Raw genomic sequence first — 18,124 nt, 5'->3', positions numbered from 1 at the left:
AAATGTTAAGTGGTCATTACACAATAAAATATATATTAGCGAAGATAATAGTTCAGCTTTAACAAGTTACCAATTAAAGTTGATAGTCTTTCAGGATGAAATAGTACCTTAGCTAGCCATAAAACTGAGCTTTCTTCAGCAATGTAACAAACTATAATACCCTGTGGGTTATTATGAGGTAGACCAGCTAGACCTTTCTCTGGAAGCCACACCCTCTCATTCTGCACATCATCTACAGTAATTAAATCAGGTCTTCCGGAAGGTCAACAGTAGTTGCAGTATTCAGACTTTAATTACTGCGACTTCCCAGTGTATGACATAGACTCCATACAGAATTTAAATTCTGGGTGCGGCTCAAAAGTTGGTTTACCTAATAAACTGAGTGACGTTTTCCCTGGAAGAGCTGAATGGAGTGTTGAAGGATAAGGGATTATGTATTTAAGATATACTATTCTTATGTATAAAAGTAAACTGTACAAAAATAAAAAAATAAGTTGCATTTGCAATAATGATGCATACACTGAGCTCATTGTTTATAGAAAGACTACAGACGTTTTGCTGTTTTAATCCTTTTATTGAACTGAACAGTCCTGGCCAGCAATCTGAGTGTTTCTAGTTACATAATTCCTTCCTGTTGGAGTTTTCCCCATCCTTCGCAACAATGGAGGTGGCGTTAGTTTGGAGGGGCTTGCCTGAGCACGTGCGGGAGCGAGCGCGCACATGTCCACCCGCTTTTTCTCTGTCCCTGTGTTTCTCAGCCTTGCGCCTGCGTTCACGGTTCTTCCTGTGCTTGCGCGGTCTGCTGGGCTCAGTACCGTCCGTGTGACCTCTCTGCCCTTCTGTCCCAGGGGGAGGGCTGGGGGGCAGGGCCAACAGGCTGGGGACGGGGAGCTGGGGATTCTGGGACTGTTGCAGTGGCTGAGTCCAGGGTGGGAATCCCTGATTGGACCAGGGTAGAATAGGTGCAGTGGGGCACAAGGCAGAGGGTGCGCGGTAGCACTGAGGCTGGAGTGGAGAAATATTCAGAGGGAACTGCTGTGGGGGATATCCACACACCTACAACCAATCACACAACACAACCAATAGCTTTTATTCAACTTATAATTTACATATTATCACACATTAACATTATGACATATTTACAATGAGCCCTTATGAAAGAGAGCCCAATTGTGTGAATTCAGACGTGTGCCTCGGGTGCGCAGCATAGTTAAAGTCTATGAGGAGTTTGGGTGTGTTCCAGGTATGTGGAGGAGTTCATGGGTTCACGCAGGTGGTCAACACCCAATTTCAGGGTGTTGTTATGAAACAGGCTATGCTGCACAGAAAGTACAAAGATCACATTTCAAAACACAGCTACATAACCTATTAGTGTTTTGTTTGGGAAATGTCAATAATGTATTAAAATGTATTAGTGCAAACCTATAAATTATGGCTGCCTTGATGCTGCATTTGTTAAGATGACACTTCCTATAGGTTCCCATTGCTGCCAAATTTTATTAAATTTGAAAGTTCTAACTTAGGTCAACCAATGAATATATATGTCTGCAATTCCATAGGTATCTGAGTGGTTGGGTTCCAGTGGATCTCAAGTGTTTGGTGTACGTTCTAGATATGCTGAATAGTTAAGGTGCGTCTCAGGTGTGTGGAATAGTTAAGGTGCATGACTCGTGTGTGGAACAGGTAAGATGTATGTTTCAGATGTAGCTGCTCCCAGGGGCAAGTAACCTGTCCTCTCACCATGGTGTTCCAGTACATCTGATCCTGAGAGAGGCACCTGTTGTCAGGGAAGGCAGAAAAGTGGAACACAGGGGATTCTGGGAAAACTGGGTTAGCACTGTATGGAGACAAAAATTGACCACGTCCCATTAATTTAGTATCAGCAACATACAGAAACAAACCAGTTTTTACCTTATGCAAAACATGCATGTTATCACACTGTAATTTATTGAAACTTCTAACATAGTGATTTGCAATCCACATGTTTTCCAGAATGAACCCCAGCTGAACCCCAACATGGCACATCTTCCATTAGGAACATATGTTCTCATATGAACTGATGTTCACAGATTCCGCAGCCTTACACAATATTCAGGCGCGCGAGTCTGTCAAGCACAGGGTTGAAAATCCGCACGGTATTATCCAGTTCACAAAATAACATTGGTACAGGAATTGCTGGTGGCCTGTTCTGGAATCAACAGCCTTTCCAGTTTTTTGGGGGATGCGCTGGCTGTGCAGCATTTAAAAGGGAAATATGGCGCCTACAACCAATGCATGTGACATTACATCACAGCCGACTATGCCCCCCAAGATGACCAGAGGTGCTGGATTTTACACCGGCTGATTTAAGTAGCTGTCATCACGTTTTTACTGAAATGTTATTGAGGCCTGAGAAGCCACTGGCACCCCAGTTCTGCATAATGCAGTTACAGGGAGATTGGGGGACTCACCAGTGTGGCTCCAGTGGGGGGTCACTGGGTCCTGTCCCACCATCACTGTGTGAGCTACCTGCAAGATGTGCATACAAGGGGGCAGTCAGGATGCCCCTCAAGCCAGGTTTGTGCCAACACCCCTCTGCCCCTTAGCTGTCTGTGTGCTGTTTTCATACATTCCAGAATGGCATTTTGCATGTCATCTTAAGAAGTCCCACCTACTGCTGAAGTGCTATTAGTCCCAAAACAAAGTCCATATTCACATTCATCCAATGATATACTGTTTGTAAACTGAAAATATTAACAAATTTGCATAGCTGCTCACTAGCTTATGATGAAGTGATGTTTGGCATTTTATTGTTAAGTCTTATTTGGGCGAGCAGTGAGTGCAGTGCAGCTGATTTTATGAGGTATCAGTTCACAGCTCAAGAGAAATGTTCTCCAGTGTGAACTACAGCTAATATGTAAAATATCTGTGCTAGATGGCTAGGAAGAGGCACTGGAAAACATATGTGGCTCTCGTATTTTGTATGAGAAACAAGCCTAATTGTTGACACACCTTGGCTAAGGGCCAACCTGCCATCAGGGGTCAACCAACATGCTATTAGCCCAGGGTACCCAGCTTTAGAAACATATCTGGCTAATGATGGCTATAACTGACCTATAGCTATAGGTATATCAGTTTCAGTAATATTCTACATTTGTTTATTAACCTAAATTAACATCTTTCTGACCCTTTTGTGAGGGAGCACTTAGCATTGTTTCCTTTGCATTGACTACAATAAACTTTACACTTGGGGCCCACCAGAGCTGTACTGCAGTCTGATTGGACGGCCATACAGCCTGATGCCGTTGAGAAGGGCAATGGCGTAGGGGACTGCCTCCTGGTGCTTGTAGCACACAAACCCATATGACCTCTGCCGGCCCTCCCTGTCCCGTGCGATGGTGACCCTTTTCAGTGGACCAGCCTGGTGAAACAGACCGGTTAACAGCTGACACTGAGACTGCAAACCAGAAACCCAACCAACAACATATACCGATATAAGACAGTCGTGTAGTAAGCTATTATTATTTTCCCCCAATTACTTGCAAGATGACACTGGTCGGGTGAATAAGAAACAGCTGTTAGCGAATAAAATGGCAGCGAGCAAAATGAGTAGCCTATCAAGATAATAACAAATATTTCTATTTGAAAATGAATTATATGAAACGTAATTAAGAGCAAAACGAAGTAATGACCGTATTTTAAACACTAGTTTCCCCAAGCAATGACCACAAGATTCTGATTATAATCACACGGCATAGCCGTTATCTTGCCACTGCTGCCGTTTTTAATGTAGCTTATCATACACAAGGCTAGCTAAAATTCCTCCATACCAATGCCTGGTGCTGTGTAATCACAAGCTAGTACACACTTCTCCTTGTTACAAATTATTCCCCCATAACAATTAAACATTTCAATTGTACTCAATATTGGTGACAAACGGAATACATACAATAAATGTATTACATGTAGCCACCTGGCTAGCCATACCTACATCTCGCCAAGCACAGTGGGAACTGAAGAAAGCTAACGTTAGCTAACTGGCTAATGTAATAATACAGATACCTGCAGAAACAGCTCGAAGAGAATCTCCTCTTTCACCGAACTGTGTAAATTTCCCACAAAGACAGTTTTGTCTACCTCACTGTGCTTGGCCAACATAACTGCTCAACTGACTAAATGATTAATTCTGAATAAACTGTATAACCGCAGCCAGGATCATTGTCGAAAGGCAAATTTGTCTTTCTGAACTACACGGGAGCTCGCAAACGCAAGTCTCTGCTCTGGCGAGTGCCGTAAAATACCAGCAGGAAATTGCGTTCGGACGTCAGAGAACTTGTTATGACCAGCAGATGGCGCCATGTGCTAAGCCCCCAAAAATGTTTTGTTTTTCTTCCCAGGCCTTCTCCCAGCTATGATGGTAAGGCCCTGTAAGGCCCACCATATTTTGTGTCAGTACAACTAGAATATTGGTTATCTGAAGAAAAACTATCTGAAGTTTTCAGCATACAAAAATGCCAAGTCACTCACACATGCAAACCACTGTCTCTAAACCATTAATTCAACTTCGCAAAATCTAGGCCTGCCATTAAAAGTACTGATATGAAAATTAGGCCAAGTTACAAAAAACAATATTGGCTATCTTAGCTCACACAAATTAAACAAGCAACATTCCTCAGCAATGCTGCCCAATGTTTCTAAAAGTATTTCCTAGATTTTGCTAGGTTGAATTAATGACCCAAAGGAAGTGCTTTGTGTGTGCATAACTTGGCATTTTTGTACATTGAAAACATTGTTCATTGTTTTTCTTCATATATCATTTATTTTTGTACTGGGTTTGTTATGAGTAAATGATAATGTAGGCGATGAGAGAGACATGCATACACATAAATACATGCAAACACACATACATTCTAGCTGAAAGAAACACATAGGCATGGATTTAGCCATTTTTTGTTTGAACCATGCCTGTTATTCATCCAAAAGCCTCGTAGGCAAACGTGCTACCCAGTATATATGTCCAATGTGTGTTGTCCAATTGGCTGATGTTGCTACAGGTCCAATGGGGAGATATATTCTTTGTGGGCCTGGAGCATTTGTAAATTATGTATTTGAAAGAAAGAAGAAGAAGAGGAAAAAAATGTATGGGTATGGGGCATGCCACCCCACCAAGGCGCAACTTGGCAGGATGGCATACCTGCCATCCCAATCATTTTATACTTGGTGCCTATTTTTTATGCACAAATGATCAAAAAGATACATGTACTTTTAAAAAGTATTTCTTTAGTCCACCACTCATTGTGAGATATATATTCTAGTAAAGTGAGACAGCTTAAGTAATCACATTTTTAAATCTTAAAGCTTTGATGACTGGCTGGACAGTAAGCCATACAAACCACAGTTTATGAATTGTTCTTGCACCTACCTCACGTTGAAGCACTGTATTGTTAGCCGGATAATGGTTCAGAATTAGATACATAATTATGGCCTACAAGTCCATAATTACATTATCTCACTGTCACTGAGCATTAAATTAGAAGAACAGTCACAGTATAAACCTTTATGCTTGGAATGTTCTGCTGTTGTAAATGTGAGGGGTTGTTCAAAGTTGGAGTCAATTGCATTTCATTTTAGGTAATTCAGGAAATTTATTGAAAATGCCCTCAATGTTTTATAAATGAACTCAATTAATTTTCTGAATTTCTTAATTCAAATGTAATTTTCCACAACCTTATTATTGTTATGCGCATTATGAAAACTTATGTGAAATCAGCAGTTAGAGTGTGAGATATTCTTAGAATTTAAGAACATTGTTTCACATGACATTTTAACACAAAAAAACCTCTTGTATGGATGTGTTTTCACTATCAATAACCTTGACTTGTCTTATTTTCAAGGCAGGTTTTCTAACGTGGGCAGACAGCCTGAATGGAGAAGCCAGTGATCACACCCTAACAGACACACTGTGCAGGCTTTACATATAGGTTCGGAAGATCAAAGCTAAAAAGGTGAGCCCTAGACAAATGCACAATTGCAGCTGGATTAAGTTGCTCAGAGTGGAATGGTCTGAGAGTGAGTTCTGGCCTAGGTCAGAATCGTAAGGAAAGAAGGTAAAGGCTGACGGAATAAGGGCGGGGACAAGAGTCACTCTGATGTCTCTTACTTCCTGGTGTTAGCCGTGGAAGTGACTGCGCAATGGCTGGTTAGGCATGCTCGCTGCCGTAGTGAGACTACACCTGTGGAACAACACAGGCGATTGACATTCCAGATCAGGACACAGAAGAATTGAAACAGCAAAGAACAGGAATAGAAAGTGTCTTAATACTAGAGCTCAACTGTCTGTGTCACACAAGCTCAGTTCACACACTCCAGGTAAGAACATTTTTGTTATTGTTCATTATGTGCTTTTGGAGTGCTGTTGTCACCCACATCCCAAGCCTCACCTGTTTTCAAAGGCAATTTTAGACATTTAGGAGGAAAACTTGTTCTTTACCACCATGTAATTCCGCTTCTTGTACGTTCAAAGTACACTTGCTAAGCCGTTTGTGTTTTGGGTGAGGATTAAAGTGCAGAGAAATAATTGTGCGGCAGCTTTCATAACAGGATAGACATTTGAGATGTAAGAAAATTCACGTGAGGTGAATTCACTGTGAAACTGGTTTGTCCTCCTTGAACATACACACATGCATATGCACACTCGTGCACGCGCATGTATACACATGCATGGTGTTGGGGAATGTGTGGTAACTAAGTTACTGTAGAAGATGTTCCTGAAACAAAAAAGTGCTGGAGCCATTTGTGTATTGTAATAAAACATATGTTCATTGGCTCTGACAGTAAATTAAATTCTTAATTTTTTGCCACTTATTGAAATAGTAAACAACTTGACGACTATGACGAAGGTGTACATCTTGTTACATCTTTTCCCCCTGCTAGAGAATCCTCAATAGTATATGTATGGCAGTGGCCTCAAACTTGAACTTTCAAGCCTATTCTGAAGATTTTTGATTGCGTGTGGGTGTGTGTGTGTGAAAAGCAGCTGGAAAAGGAATGGGTCATTTGCATATTATAATAAATTGCTATAAGGGCGAGGAATTATGAACCGAAATGCTCTTGCTTTGAGATGCTCATGTACAGATAAATATGTACTGTGTACATATGACCCGGATGGCAGTGTAGTATAATGGGTACAGTGCTGGTTTTGTAACCTAAAGGTCGTAAGTTTGATTTTTGGGTAGGAGACTGCCATTGTACCCTTGAGCAAGGTACTTAACCTGTATTGCTGCTGTATAAATGGATGCAACTTAAATGCTGTGTAAAACCTGGTGTATGTCGATCTGGATAAGAGCGTCTGCTAAATGCCTGCAATTCAATGTGCTGTGTTTCTCTTTGTCACTCTGGATAAGGGTGATAATATATGACTTGAATGGGTTTTCCATTTATTTAAAGACATTCTGGTTTGGCAGCCATATACAAATTAAAGTGCATTTCATTCATTAGTCAACGTCATGAATGCACTTTTGTAAGTCACTCTGCTGAAAGCCTAAATGTAATGCAAATGTAAGATTAGTTTAAATCAGGGTGATCACACGGTGTATTTATCAAAATACCCTCATGCTTTATTCATCTATTATATGATGGAGAGGAACTCCATGTGAATGTATGTGTTAAATACTCTCTTTGTCAAGTAATGGGCCTACATTCCATAAGACCTTTTGAAAACATTACTTATCTTAACTTTGACATTTCCTGATCTTTTGTTGAATTCACCATAGGGATTGGGGGCAACCTCAAACAAAACAGATATTCTGTTCACAGAGAAGGGGGTAAATGGAGGAAAGTAGTCTTTTGTTACCCCAAGTTTAGGTGTGTAGGAAGTGATGACGTAAGTAGAGAAACCTATGTACCTGAGAGGGTGGTAGTTGAAGTCTCTGAATTCCTCCTTGATGAGAGGCAATTGTCCCCGAGGTGGGGGACATTTGCTTTATAATGGCATACTACAGGTTGTGCATTGTTTCCACTTCAGTCCCATTAGGCCTGAGGCACAGGGTAATGTATCTGTCCTTTCCATGAACTGCTTCGGCCTGGAGAAAGATGGGGGCATGAGATAAAAAGGTGTCCTCAAGAAGCACACCGCTCACACCCTGCTCACATCCTCAGATCAAAGCTTTCTCTCTCCTTCCCTCCCTTCTGTTTCCCTTTTGCTTTCTGTTCCCTCATTTTTGTCTTTTAAATACTTTCTGTTTCTATCTTTGTCATTCTCTTTTTGCTCATCTTTAAATTTGTCTACTGGTTCATTCTCTCTTCCCCTCTCCATGAGCACCCCACCCACCTTGTTCATGGGAACTGTTGAGGAAGTCACAAATCAACTCCCATTGTATATTCTTGTGACCCCCTCCACTGGTCCCTTCCAGCAGACAAACCTACATCGTGTACAGGTTTCACAGCAAGGGAGGGAATTTGTTGTCTACAACTCTTTGCATTATAAGTGGGAACAGCTAACAATGGAATTTCGTGTTTAATCACATAACATTGCCGGCATTTAGTAGACACTCTTATCCAGAGCAACTTACACAATTTTTTACATAGCATTTACATTGCATCCTTATACAGCTGGACATGTACTAAGCAATGCAGGTTAAGTACCTTGCTCAAGGGTACAACGGCAGTGTCCTACTCTGGAGTCGAACTTGTGACCTTCAGGTTACAAGACCAGTTCCTTACACATTACACTACACTACCACCCACACAAATGGCACACCAATATGCAAGCAATTATATGCGCTCTTGTGGTTTGCATCACTGCCGCTATATAATAGTGTAATTGTACAATTAATGATTGTATGATGAATGATGATGTAAATCGGTTTATTCAATTTATTCTGCTTGCTAACTAGTAGGATTGCATAACTGGCTCAGTTTCTTTACAAATTTAACTATTTAGCTTCAATAGGTTCAGTATTGATAGCAGGCTAGATTATTTTGCTTATTACAGTTGGCTAAATATCTGGAGAAAAACATGTTTTCAACGCATAAATGCCAATTTACTCACACATACAAAGCACTGTCTATAAGGCAGTATAATCTTGTTAAATTTAGGCACGCCATTAAAAGTACTGACATCAAAATTAGGCCAAGTTACAAGAAACAACATTGACTACCTTAGCTCACACAAATCAAACAAGCCGTATTCCAAAGCAATGCGGCTACCCAGTGTTTCCTAAATTATTTCAAGTAACTTGGCCCTGTGTTTTTTCATCTTGCCATCTGAAGAGAATGTGGTCGAAGGTAGCTCAGTAAGCACAGGCCTGAATACAGATTGAATCTAGACATCTAAAATGGTGGACATCTGGGTTAGCATATGTTTTGATATAAACAGATTAGGTTAGCTGAATTTAACTATAATTTAGCACAGGTTTTACTTCCATATAGTCTGGCTATTTCACATTTCATGATAGTGACAGTTTTGTAGCCATCTAGAACATAACCAGGCAAAATCAGAGTGAAACTTGAACAATAGTAGTGGTAAATAGAGCTAACCTAGTTAGTTTAGGTGAAAACATCTGTCAGCTAAGATTGCCATCCCTTTGGATGTCTAGATGCCGTCTATATTCGGTCTTGTGTTCACTGGGAGACAAACAATCCGTAGTCATGAAGCGATGTTATGTGGAGTCTGCATGTGAAATTATATGGATAATGGATTTCAAAAATATAAATGGGTTTCCCACAAAGATTATACAGTTTCAAAAGCAATCATTTTAAAGCAATTATTAGTTACAAGCTTGCGACTTAACGACTTAGAGGTTTGCCCAAGCCTGAGGTGGGTTTTGAACCCAAACCTTTTAGTTGTCCAAACACATTACCAGGGAGCCATCAGCAAAGTAGTTGTGGCAGCCCCAAATGTATTTGTTTAAATATGTTTAATTAGCTAAATGTTCAATGGGGAGATGTATTGTTTATGGGCTTGGAGCATTTGTGATGATGTATTTCAGCAGGAAAAAGAAGAATAAGAAAGAAAAAACACAAAACCTTTGAAGTCTAGAGACTGTTAATAATCCACCCTGGGTTAACATTTGATAAACTGTCATTGTGGGCAGTGGTGCACTGCAATAATATCTAAACCAGCAGAGGCATCACACATACCATATTTTCCCACTGATTAATTCCTGTGAGCGTTATAAACCCCATCTCAATGAAATGTAGTTTTAAAAAAGTAATGAATCAATTCATGGCTGAGGTAATTTAATCCTTTACTTGAACTCTTGATTTTAAAACCCCACCTTGACTGGTTTGTTTCAGAAGCACAGTCAAACCACTTGCTATGGCATGACCCAGCTCAAAATGCTGTCACCAAACTTTTCAGTCACACTTCACAACTACCTGTCACTGTTCAAAACAGGAAGGAGAAATCTTTTTTTTTTTAATTGAGGCAATATATAAAATTAATATTTTGTTGCAAGTCTATCGCTGATTTTGGACATGGGGAGGGGCAACCAGCCTCCATACTCACCCAAGACATTTTTCCTATTAAAGATACAGCAAACTGTAGCAGACCAAAAATAAGGGCATAAATTGTAATCACTCTTTTGACACCTTGTTGCAACTCTTGACCACTGTCACAGCATTTGGCATACTGTCACACATACTGTCTCTGTGCACACTGTCACTCTGCTCAGTGCTCTGCCATATATTCATACCGTCTGTCTCTGCTGCAGGATGTTGTCTTGGTGGTTTCTGGGTATGGTTGGTGCAGTCACAATCTCTAAAGGTAAGGGGCAGTGCTTTCATCCTTGTGACTACAGTGAGTCCTTACACGGTCAGAGCAGCACACAGGCTGGAGCGGGTTGAGTATCCAGCAGGTTGGGTGGAATAGAGAGGATCAGCAGTGAAAGCTAAGTCAGAAAATCATTCTGTGACTGCAGACACCCTGGAAAAACAGAAAGTACTAGAAACCCATTTGAGCCCTCTAGCTATGATACTGAAGATGTATTGGTCGGCTTTTGCTGCTTCCAAAATTTGCAAAAGTGCAATGAACTTTTAATTGATACATAGCCTGAACTTTATTGATCAGATCTGAAAGATTGTATGTCAGACCTGGTATTTTAGCATGTCAAAAATATTTTATTTACTTATCAAATGAATGCATTCTCTGAAAAACAAATCAATTCATTTAGATTGGTCATGGACTTCAGAAAGGGAGCTATATATGGGCGACTTATCTAAGATGGTTAGACATATCCATGGATGTACACTCAAAAGGAGACGCACACACGCTAATAACGCTCCTTTTCTTTTAGGCCTGGCAAGAGAGTGCGATAAGTTCTCAGACCTGCACTTTCATGACTCCTTCATTGGAACCACGTTACATGTGAGGATTCTGCTGTACACACGGGTGACCGGGCAATGTGGGCAGGAGCTCTCACATCTCAACTTCACAGAAACTCCCCAGTTCAACATGACACATCGCACCACCTTCGTGATCCATGGCTACAGGCCTACGGGGTCACCGCCAGTGTGGATAGACGAAATTGTGCAGTTGCTGCTCTCCCAGGAAGATATGAATGTGCTGGTGGTGGACTGGAATCGCGGTGCTGCAAACCTGAACTACTTCATTGCGGTCAGAAACACACTCAAAACAGCAGAGAACATCACTGCCTTCATCCAGAACATGCAGGTAGGGGAAAGAGGAAGGGGGTGGTGTGTGAATGAGGGAAGCTGTATGGGTCACATGGGCCCTTATCTAGAGTGGCTTATATACAATTCTGCACTGCTTATTCACAGCTGGGAATGAACAGGGGACATTTTGGCTCATCTGGCTGTCTGGTGCAGTAGTATCCAGTCCTTGACCAGCCTGGCAGACTAACCAGTCCCTGCTGATGTTGACTGTGCCTCTAGGTTTATTATGTCTATGTGTTGCCCTGCAGTCTATCAGTCGTTGTCTGGGCTGTTGATTTCACAAAGTCTGTTGCTCTGTGCTGTTTCTTTCAGTTTGAGTCTTTCTGTTCTCTTGATCTCATTCGGTCTGTCTCTGTCTGTCCAGGAGAATGGGGCCTCCCTGAGTTCCATCCACATGATTGGGGTCAGCCTAGGGGCACATATCTCTGGTTTTGTGGGGGCAAATTTCAAAGGGCAAATTGGGAGGATCACAGGTGAGTCACAGAGAAAAAACAGTCGTATGTTTTCCCTCTCTGTCCCCTGTCCGTGTTCTATCATTAGTTTCCCCTTTTTCAGATCTCTTTCCCTCCCTTTCTCCATCTCCCCTATTTTTCTCCTCTTGTCAATTTTTCCAATCTGATCACAGCTTTTCTACCATTCTTTCTCTTTTCCTTGTCTCGCTTCATAGACTGTGACACAATTAATTTGTGGTGAACGAATTTCACTAATTTTCGCTCACTTCTCCTTACCCTGTCACATCATAGTCTCTCAGTGCCCCTCTCATTTCATCTCCATGCTTCTCTTCTGTGCTCCACCCAATCAGCACTGGACCCTGCTGGACCGCAGTTCACTGGTACCCCTCCAGAGGACCGTTTGGATTCTACTGACGCCCAGTTCGTAGATGTTCTGCATACTGACATGGATGGTAAATGCTTTGAAAGCATCATATTTTGTAAAACATTTTTGTCATGTTTAGACAGACTTGCACCAATCAATTTCAATTAATTTTTGTGCGTCATGCTCTATGTTTTTCCAGCTCTTGGGTTCAGAGAACCACTGGGACACATTGATTTCTATGCTAATGGAGGAGCTGATCAGCCTGGCTGTCCCAGGACCATCTTCGCAGGTTAACCAGCAATACATGTGCTCATATTAACATTTTGAATGCTGCAGCGATAGGAAGGGCACGCAATTATTGGCAGTTATAAATAGATGTACATGTACTGTAATGTGTGACCCCTCATGAAAAAATGATGTGAAATTTGAATATATGTAAAAGACATATATTCACATGTGAAACTAAAAGGTCACATAAAGTCATGTGAAATTTGCATCCACATGTGAATTACGTATGTTCACATGTGATTGGATTTTTTGCATGGACTTCTATTTCCATGTGAAAATAAAACAGGTGATATGAAATCACAATGCAAAACTTGCATTTCTCATGAAAATTCCACATTTTCATATGGGACTAAATTTTTCAAATGTGAACTACATTTTGCGCATGTGAAAACAAAACATGTGACTTGAAATAAATAACATTGGTTATCTTTTCTGCTGTCATCTTATAAGTGAGATTTTTTATTATGGTTATGGATGTTCACGTGTTTTCACGTGATTTTCACATGATTTTTGTACTGGACAGCCTGTCATAAATTCTTCTCCTAGAAAATTAATCACATTTGAACAATGTTTGGAATCCAGTATGACCATTGTATGCTTTGTACTTTTTCCAGTCGTTTTAGAGTATCTCCATTCTTGCAGTTACATATACAGGAAGAAATTGTTTTTGTACATGATGTGATGACACCACTCCATGTGGTAAACTTTGTGTTTGTGGCACTTTTGGGAGCATTAACTTGAAGGATTACTGAGCAGCTTCCTCTTTCATGTTCTACAGGGAAGAAATACTTTGTGTGTGATCACCAGCGGTCCGTATTCCTCTTTCTCAACTCTCTGAATAAGACTTGCAACATCACGGCCTACCCCTGCTCCTCCTACGATGACTTCCTGGATGGGAAGTGCACACAGTGTGACACCTTCAAGCCCGCTCCCTGCCCAGTATTCGGTGAGATAGGCAGGCACTCCATAAAAATATGCCAGTAAGAGGCATATGATGGCTTAATCAGAGATGGCACGACAGGATTCTAAAACCAAAGCGAAAGGTGTAATGAAAAAAATTAATTATAAGAAAAAAATGACTTCATGCTATACTTTTCAACAGCCATTTGTGCTCTCTGAATATTATATATTCCTAATATGAAATGGTATATCTCACTTATATTTAATAGGGGAAGTGTTATATATAAGATAGTATTTTCCTTTGAAACTATGGTGATTTCAGTAGTCTCCAACATATGTTTCCTGAATATTAAATCCTCCCTTTCCCACCAGGTTATTTCATTAGTGAGCAGAAGGACACCATACTGCATCTGAACCAGACAAAGGCATTCTTCTCCACCACTGCCAATCAACCTTTCTGCAGTGAGTAGATAACAACCAACTGCCATCTCATGGTCACGTTCTGTGACCTAAGCACAAATACACCATCTCACGGCACTGCCACGTTCTCTGATCTAAGCACAGATACACCATCTCATGGTGCTGGTACATTCTCTGACCTGAGCACCAATACACAATCTCACATAATGGCCCACACTCCCTGACAGTATATCTGCCCATGAAACATAATTTGATTCTAGTCTTCCTCAATGCACATTAAACTGCATGTTAACTGAATCTAGGCACTTCACAGTATGGCCTTTAGCTGCAACATGGGTCTTGAGGGATGCCGCGTCTGTAGAGCTCCTCCATTTTGGCCTCTGCTCCTAGTGTCCCAGCAGATGCCACAGCCCTTGGTAAATGGTAAATGGACTGCATTTATATAGCGCTTTTATCCAAAGCGCTTTACAATTGATGCCTCTCATTCGCCAGAGGGGTTAGGGGTTAGGGGTTAGGGGTTAGGTGTCTTGCTCAAGGACACTTCGACACGCCCAGGGCGGGGTTTGAACCGGCAACCCTCCGACTGCCAGACAATCGGTCTTACCTCCTGAGCTATGTCGCCCCTATGGATGATAATGACAAACTGATGATTGCCCTGTTTCCCTCTGTGACAGAGACCTACTACAGGGTGGATATTGTGCCCTGGAATCAACCCATACTCTCGGGGGTGCTCACCATTAAGATCCACAATGGAACAGATGTGGCAGAGGCCAAGATCAACCAGTGAGTCAATCTTTCAATCCACTATTTCTTGTGTAGCATTTACTTTAAACAACAATACTGTAATGTTTCTAAGTAATGCTATCCTAGGTCACAGCAGATGTATTGCTTTGTATTGACCATGGGCTGCATGTGGGAGTTTACAGTAATTTTTCTAAATCCAACAATGCAGTGTCAGAATTATCAGATGGTGGTGGTAGCAGTGTTGCTTCTACAGTACTTTCATCAGGTTGAGTATGAATAATAATACTGTATTATTAATTTGACTATTATCTTTGCTTTTTCTCTTTCTACTCCTCTTACTCTGTTTGTCTCTCCCAGTAAATACTCCAAGTTTGAGCAATACAAGACTACCCAACTGTTGGCCCAGTTTGACAAGAGCCTACAGAGAGTCCAAAAAGTCTCTCTTCAGTTCTCTACGAACAACGTGGTCGGCCCTCGCTACAAACTGCGCCTGCTCCGCTTCCAGCTCAGCTCTCCGGAGCACCCTGACAGGTCCGTGGCCCCTCTCTGCTCCCCAGCGTCCAATCACCTTCCTCCTACTCATCTACATCCATTCACCTGTGGCACTGTCCACACCCCTCTCTCCCCACATTGGTAACGTTCTACAGAAGTTATTGCCATCTCACCCAATTTTTTTTTGTTTGTTGCCATGGTTTCACCTGTGATGTTTATGTCAGTTATCATTGTCTCACTTTCTACCTTCATGTGTTTGTGTCAGAAAACAGTGTTTGTGAGTGTTACTTACAATCCGCCTTTACACATTATTTTGCTGGTTCATTTTTATCGATACTAAGAATGAACCAGCTGCAAACCCATCTTTCATATACCATCATATACCCTTGGGCATATGGGCATTCTCTGCTCTGTGGTGACTGAACCTGCTCTTCTCCCTCTCCTTTATCCCGTTTCCTCTTTCCTGGCTGTGCATTGACTCTAAATTTACTGACTCTCTTCCATACAGACTCTGTCGGTATGACATCATCCTAGAGGACAACGTGGAGGTTTCTTTCAAACCCATACCCTGTGAAACTTCTGACTTCTGAAACAAAAACATGGGGCAAGTCATTGAATCCAGTCTGACGCACTTTGAAGAATCCAACTTCTGGACCAGCAGCAGGGAACTGTCTACTTATCCCAGAATCACAGATTCTAAGGACTCTTGCCTCTGAGCTAGAGTGGTGAATACAGTTGTGAACACAAAGCCTTGATCTCCAACCACCTTGTGGGTTGGTATCTGACATTAGCACCACGGGTCGCTATCATCTGAGGACCTGATGCCCCTCTAACTATTTCAGACTGTGAGTTCACTTCTGTAACTGTCCATTGATTGTTTTTATTTTTTGTTATCCTTCACGTGGTCATGTAGAACAGGATTTTGTAACTCCTGCTAAAAAATGTATGAAGTTGTGAATGATAAACTGTTCCTCACTAACCACTAATATTCACCATACACATGTGCAGTGTTAAAGCAGTTCCACTTTTCACTGGTATGACAATACCAAACTCTGGTGCTGTGTAGGTATGCAACAGTTTACACAGAAACTTGGTTGTACGCCAAGGATGTAATTTACCATCCCAATAGATCTGAGGTCCTGAAAAAATCTGGGTGTCTAACAGCAGGTGGCAGTGTGGGGAGACTCCCTCTGTTCTTTTGGTGTGATGCACATCAGAAATGACAGAACAACTACAATTGCTCTTCTGAAATCCCTTCTATTATAGTGAACAGTAGAAACAGTACCTAAAAATGACAACAGCTACAGGAGAATGTTTTTATTATCAAATTAATATATATACCAGTGGCAATACATAGCACCTCAGTCCATGTGAGCTACACAGCTGACACTTGGCTGAATGTTTTTTAATATTATGGTTTATATTGTTTTGTTTTCTTTTTGACTATACTACATGTTGTGCAAAATATTGGTGATTATATCCTTTCCATCTTCCCAAGTCATTGGCCATTTTGAGCTCTCATTCGCATTATCTTAGTATCGCCTTAATAATCCGTTTTATGCAAAAAACATACCTGTTTGTATTTCCCACTATACTCAAAATTAAATACAAGCTACATCTTTTTATGCAAAATTACTTTTATTTGTAGTACTATGAAATGTGAATTTAATGAACGAGTTGATATTATCAGCTGTAATTATGTAGAATACAACATTTACTGAAGGCACATAACAGGAGAGAAAAAATATTATCCTTTTTCATTTGTTACTTTTTAATGTATTTTTTTCTGGTTCTTTTTTTCTTTCATCTGGTATGATTGACAGCTGCTTGTGGGTGAATTTATTAAGTGAGGTCTTGTTATTGAAATTAATCAGTTTTTACTTCAAAGTGGATTCCATAAGTAGTTATCAAATCGCTGTAATTATTTTTGTACTCAGCATTACTTTTGTACTTTTGTAACTCAATGTACATTGTCAGATGGTGTGCCACTTTTATGAAAATATAAAAATGGCAATGTCTACTTTTTCTAATGGTAGGGTCATTACAGGAAAATCAATCAAATTTCATTCTAAAAAAATTAATTTCAGGGGGTTTTACTGCTTTTAAACTCAGGATATGGTCATTTTTGACCATGAGGACAACATGATTGTTAAAATAACATTTGGATACAGTATAGAAACAGAACAATACTTTGCATATCACTCGCTAGTTAACATTATCTCAGAATATTAATTGTTTCTACAGACGTATTTTTACAAGTGTATATGCACCGACGCATCAAGAATATACCATTTGTACATTACCTGGTGTTTTGTATGTTAAAATATATGAAACTGACTGCATGGTGATCTCTATTTTTAATGCTCACTAGTGTCTACCTCCTACAAACAGGTCCACAAGTGAAATGTAGTGCGGAGCAGTTGGAGGTGGTGACATGGCCACCAGCCATGAGTTGATTTGTCAGTGTGTCCCCAGTATAAGCAGGGCATTGTTGGCCTGTGGGCCCTGCGGCCAAACAATCATTATCAGTGACATGTGTGGTGTTGTGTGATTTTGACACATAATTGCCTTCCTTTCCTTATTCTGTATTATGGTGAGACTTGGTCACCCCATGCAAGTTATGAATATTGGAGATAATCAGACAGACATTTTTAATAGGACAATTCCCTTTGGGATTTCTTTATAGACTCAGTACATGGCCAAAGCATAGGGCACCAAGACATATAGAAACTTAGGGCAATTATAGATTTACACAGTTTTTAATGGATTCAGGTAATTAGCTACTGTGTCTAGTATAATTGGTGACAACAAA

At 40.7% G+C, this 18,124-nt stretch overlaps 2 protein-coding genes across 3 annotated transcripts; one reads left to right on the top strand and one right to left on the bottom strand.

Moving 5' to 3' along the window:
* Window positions 1-553: 553 nt before the first annotated feature.
* On the bottom strand, window positions 554-4,259 carry rbm11 (RNA binding motif protein 11). Of its 2 annotated transcripts, none has more exons than XM_035432671.1 (5): window positions 4,042-4,259; window positions 3,238-3,400; window positions 2,451-2,508; window positions 1,741-1,837; window positions 554-1,056 (listed from the first exon to the last, which is right to left on the bottom strand). In XM_035432671.1, the coding sequence occupies exons 1-5, from the start codon at window positions 4,135-4,137 to the stop codon at window positions 613-615; spliced, it is 858 nt and encodes a 285-aa protein (XP_035288562.1). In that variant the 5' UTR covers window positions 4,138-4,259; the 3' UTR covers window positions 554-612. The 2 variants fall into 2 exon arrangements, with proteins under 2 accessions (XP_035288562.1, XP_035288563.1); XM_035432672.1 differs by having other exon boundaries at window positions 554-1,005.
* A 1,898-nt stretch (window positions 4,260-6,157) lies between these two features.
* LOC118234906 (lipase member H-like) lies at window positions 6,158-17,654 on the top strand. Its single transcript, XM_035431758.1, has 11 exons — window positions 6,158-6,348; window positions 10,692-10,744; window positions 11,274-11,650; window positions 12,017-12,125; window positions 12,455-12,556; window positions 12,668-12,757; window positions 13,535-13,702; window positions 14,029-14,118; window positions 14,751-14,859; window positions 15,178-15,351; window positions 15,821-17,654. The coding sequence occupies exons 2-11, from the start codon at window positions 10,693-10,695 to the stop codon at window positions 15,900-15,902; spliced, it is 1,353 nt and encodes a 450-aa protein (XP_035287649.1). The 5' UTR covers window positions 6,158-6,348; window position 10,692; the 3' UTR covers window positions 15,903-17,654.
* Window positions 17,655-18,124: the final 470 nt, after the last annotated feature.

Source organism: Anguilla anguilla, chromosome 9, assembly GCF_013347855.1.
Source record: "Anguilla anguilla isolate fAngAng1 chromosome 9, fAngAng1.pri, whole genome shotgun sequence".
NCBI classification, from domain to species: Eukaryota; Metazoa; Chordata; class Actinopteri; order Anguilliformes; family Anguillidae; genus Anguilla; species Anguilla anguilla.
The sequence above is the reverse complement of the archived record's forward strand: the minus strand, read 5'-3'. Positions and strand labels throughout refer to the sequence as shown.

What these genes read in the sequence shown, in the direction of transcription:
- LOC118234906 (XM_035431758.1), top strand. Translation starts at nt 10,693, where the DNA reads ATGTTGTCTTGGTGGTTTCTGGGTATGGTTGGTGCAGTCACAATCTCT. An exon ending in GCAAATTGGGAGGATCACAG is followed by an intron (nt 12,126 to 12,454) that starts GTGAGTCACAGA and finishes CCACCCAATCAG; the next exon opens with CACTGGACCCTGCTGGACCG. An exon ending in TCTGCATACTGACATGGATG is followed by an intron (nt 12,557 to 12,667) that starts GTAAATGCTTTG and finishes ATGTTTTTCCAG; the next exon opens with CTCTTGGGTTCAGAGAACCA.
- rbm11 (XM_035432671.1), bottom strand. Translation starts at nt 4,137, where the DNA reads ATGTTGGCCAAGCACAGTGAGGTAGACAAAACTGTCTTTGTGGGAAAT. An exon ending in TCTTCGAGCTGTTTCTGCAG is followed by an intron (nt 3,401 to 4,041) that starts GTATCTGTATTA and finishes CTGTTTCACCAG; the next exon opens with GCTGGTCCACTGAAAAGGGT. An exon ending in CCCCCACTGGAGCCACACTG is followed by an intron (nt 1,838 to 2,450) that starts GTGAGTCCCCCA and finishes GTCTCCATACAG; the next exon opens with TGCTAACCCAGTTTTCCCAG.